This window comes from Eimeria maxima, genomic scaffold, assembly GCF_000499605.1.
Source record: "Eimeria maxima Weybridge genomic scaffold, Emw_scaff1743, whole genome shotgun sequence".
NCBI classification, from domain to species: domain Eukaryota; phylum Apicomplexa; class Conoidasida; order Eucoccidiorida; family Eimeriidae; genus Eimeria; species Eimeria maxima.
The window spans coordinates 3819-6858 of record NW_013564659.1 but is presented as its reverse complement, the minus strand read 5'-3'; the positions used below and the strand labels follow the sequence as shown (position 1 = coordinate 6858).

At 49.4% G+C, this 3040-nt stretch overlaps 1 protein-coding gene across 1 annotated transcript; it reads right to left on the bottom strand.

Annotated features, from left to right (window-relative positions):
* Positions 1–884: 884 nt before the first annotated feature.
* Positions 885–2204, bottom strand: EMWEY_00055300 (hypothetical protein, conserved; the record flags this gene model as incomplete). Its single annotated transcript, XM_013480239.1, has 1 exon — positions 885–2204. One exon carries the CDS (start codon positions 2202–2204, stop codon positions 885–887), a length of 1320 nt encoding a protein of 439 aa, XP_013335693.1.
* Between the last annotated feature and the right edge of the window lie 836 nt (positions 2205–3040).

The following is a 3040-nucleotide window of genomic DNA, read 5'->3' as shown; positions in this document are numbered from 1 at the left end:
TGTACGTCTAGCCTTTGGGTGATGACAACCTTCTTTCCCCATCGGAAGCGCCTTAACGCTAGAAAGGAGATGGCGAACGAATTCGAAACTGTTTCTGACCGATCCCACTCGTTGTAGTAACTTCAATGTATGTTTGTGCGCAATACCTTGTTTTCTTGGAATGTCCATTGGAAGATGAGATGTGTTTTCCACAGACCTGTTCCGAACAGAACTAAATGTGGATGCGAAAACTCCTGATACTAATGGGCAATAAGTAGCGTTATGTCTTGTGAGGTGCATTCGTTGTGTTTGCAAACTTCAAAAGGATGAATGAAGTTCTACAATCACGACGGTCTGCGGAGGCCTTGGGTTTTAACCATGGCTGTGGCGAAAGTAGAACGATTCTGATTAGAAGTGTGTGTACTACATTAAAATTGTTCGCCGTATTCATTTCAAATGCATCACTCTGACGATGCCAGCCTGTTTGTTCCCACAATTTCCGCGCAGCAGCCATTATATAGGTTATTTGGTTTATAATAGCTTTATGACAGTAAAGGCTGCGATGTTCCGGGACAATGGTCGCTTCGTCAGGGCCTTCGTTTTCACCAAACTCAAGTTAGCGAGCTACTGCTGTTCTCTCCTGACTCTCGAGCAACAGGCACATCAGCTTTTAAGGGACCCCTCGGTCCGTGCTGGTTGCGCTTCGCCTCACTTGCGGCTAACAAATGTCGACAGCTTCTGCATGCGCCCCAAAAGGGAATCCCTCTCCGCTTCTGCAAGATTGCCATACACAAAATATGCAGCTTATATCGATCCATATTATGATGACAGCCAAAGTGTTGACAGGGGACCTAAGTATCTCTAGCTGCAATTTGACACTAATATGCAGCTGATATCGATTCATATTATGCGACTCCATAGGTGACAGCCAAAGTATTGACAGGAGACCTAAGTGTCTGTAGCTGCAGTATAGTTACTGCCGAACCTAATTTCATCACAGTCGTTTGGACAGCCTTTAACAGTTGTTGCTGCTGTTTCTGTTGCTGGTGCAAAAGCCTTGCGAAGTCAGCTCGCACCAGTTGTTGCGTTCCTTGGAGGATGCGCACTCGAAGGAGAATTTCCAGGATGGCAGCTTGGAACCCTGAACAACTGGAGTCTGAAATATCGGTAGAGTTGCTGGCTTTCTTAGTCGTGCTGTATGCCGAATATACGGGAGCACGACCTGCGATATTCAGAGGTGGGACGGATTGTGGGGACGGCGTTGATGGTGATTCTTCCACCGCAGTTGTGGTGTTGGGGGTTAGGTGCTGCAATAATAGGAGTGCTTTACAGACAGAGAGCTCGTATTCCACACTCCCTCTGGTCTGTGCGCTTGTCGAAGCAAACGTGCCGGGAGCCACTGGTGACTCTCGCAGTGACTTTTGCATTCCGCCTCCAGGGGGTTCTCTGCAGCTTGAGGGCGTTGCCGTTCGCTCCCCTTTAAACGGGCATGCTGCAACTCCTCGCAATTCTGGGCTCGAAAATCCCTTTTGAGGAGTTGCCGAGGCGTCAGCGGACACTGATTCTGCTGGAGCATGTGCATGGGCATGCGATGGATCTTGGGGACAGCGGTTCGACTGATTCAGTAAGTGGTCGTACGCAGCCGCATCAGCAACAAAGGACTCTTGGTGGGATAAAACGTGTGCAGCAACTGAAGAGCTTTCAGCTTGCAATCCGTGAAGCGGTCCGCTGCTGCTCGACTGCTTCTCTGCACCCCACGTGTCTGCGTATCCAAAATGCAAGCCAATAATGCTCCTGAGGCAACGGATTACGCACAATGATGCACGAAAAGCGTCAGAGAGAGACGTGAATGCACAAGGCCTTAAATCCCGTTGCTTCAGGTAGGAGATATCTTGAAGATGTTCAGTGAAATGCTGGGGCTCCCATTTAGCTTCGTCTTCCCGCTCATATAGGGCCTGCGGCTTGAATTCCTCCGGTTCACTGAGAGCGCTGCCACGTTCCCCGTCGGTGCCGCCTACCACAGATCCTGGCGTGCTCCTGTTGCAGGCAAGCAGCAAATGAGGAGGGGGAAAGTGACGCTGCTCACCTACTCTCTGACTGGCAGGTGTACTCTCTGAAGATGCTGTTCCATCAATAATCGCTTCAATAATCGCCTTGCTATCTGTATTTCTGGCTGGTGTCGGCTGAGCAGCTGGATTGCTTGGGTCATTGATCGGATTCATCATTGGACGGAGAGGAGTGAAGTTTTCCCGCAATTATCAGACAAAACAAGGCCAAATAGATATGCTCGTGCGTCCCGCGGTGTGAGCTGAATTACTTGGTCAGACACTCGCAGGCCACTTTGAGGCTCCCGACGGCAGCACCCAGGAGTGTTTGGTGGTTCGCCAGATCTGCAGTGCGCCAACCGTGCAGATAACAAGTCAGCGGAATATTTAACACACTTATATTAAAACTGTTCCAACCAAACATTAACGTACACAGTGTACTAAGCATCACACTGGGGCCAGCGCCCTATGCCGCCGCATGCTCTCTGCGTCGGCGTTTGTGCACCGCGTGGCATTCTCTATTCCAGGGAACACACTTAACTTCGGAAGCCTATGCATGTAGCTTTGCCTGAACATTTCTTGTAGCTTGAAGGATTTACATCCATCAACCCCATTGAATTCACCTTCGTAGTCTCAGTGGAACAACGATAACATGACATACCTTACAAAGGAGTGTCACCGCCGCATATCTTGAGAAATACATAATACAATATTGGATGCATCAACAGCATTGGAGATGACTATAAGGAGATGGAATAGTGGAGTATGGTGCCCCAAGCTTCAGTGAGCGTATCGTCGTTGTGGCAAGGTTCTGAGCTTACCCTACGACTGCTGCCAGCTGCACTGGATACCATAAACTTCAAGGCTCTAATACTGATATTGGTCTTGAGTAACACCGAATACGAGGTGCCAGCACACTGACACCCTTCCTGCTGCAGCGGCGCTGTCCACCTAGCTGCCGACTAAGTATCACCTTGTCATTGCAGTATGCACACGACCGAGAATTGCACATGAAA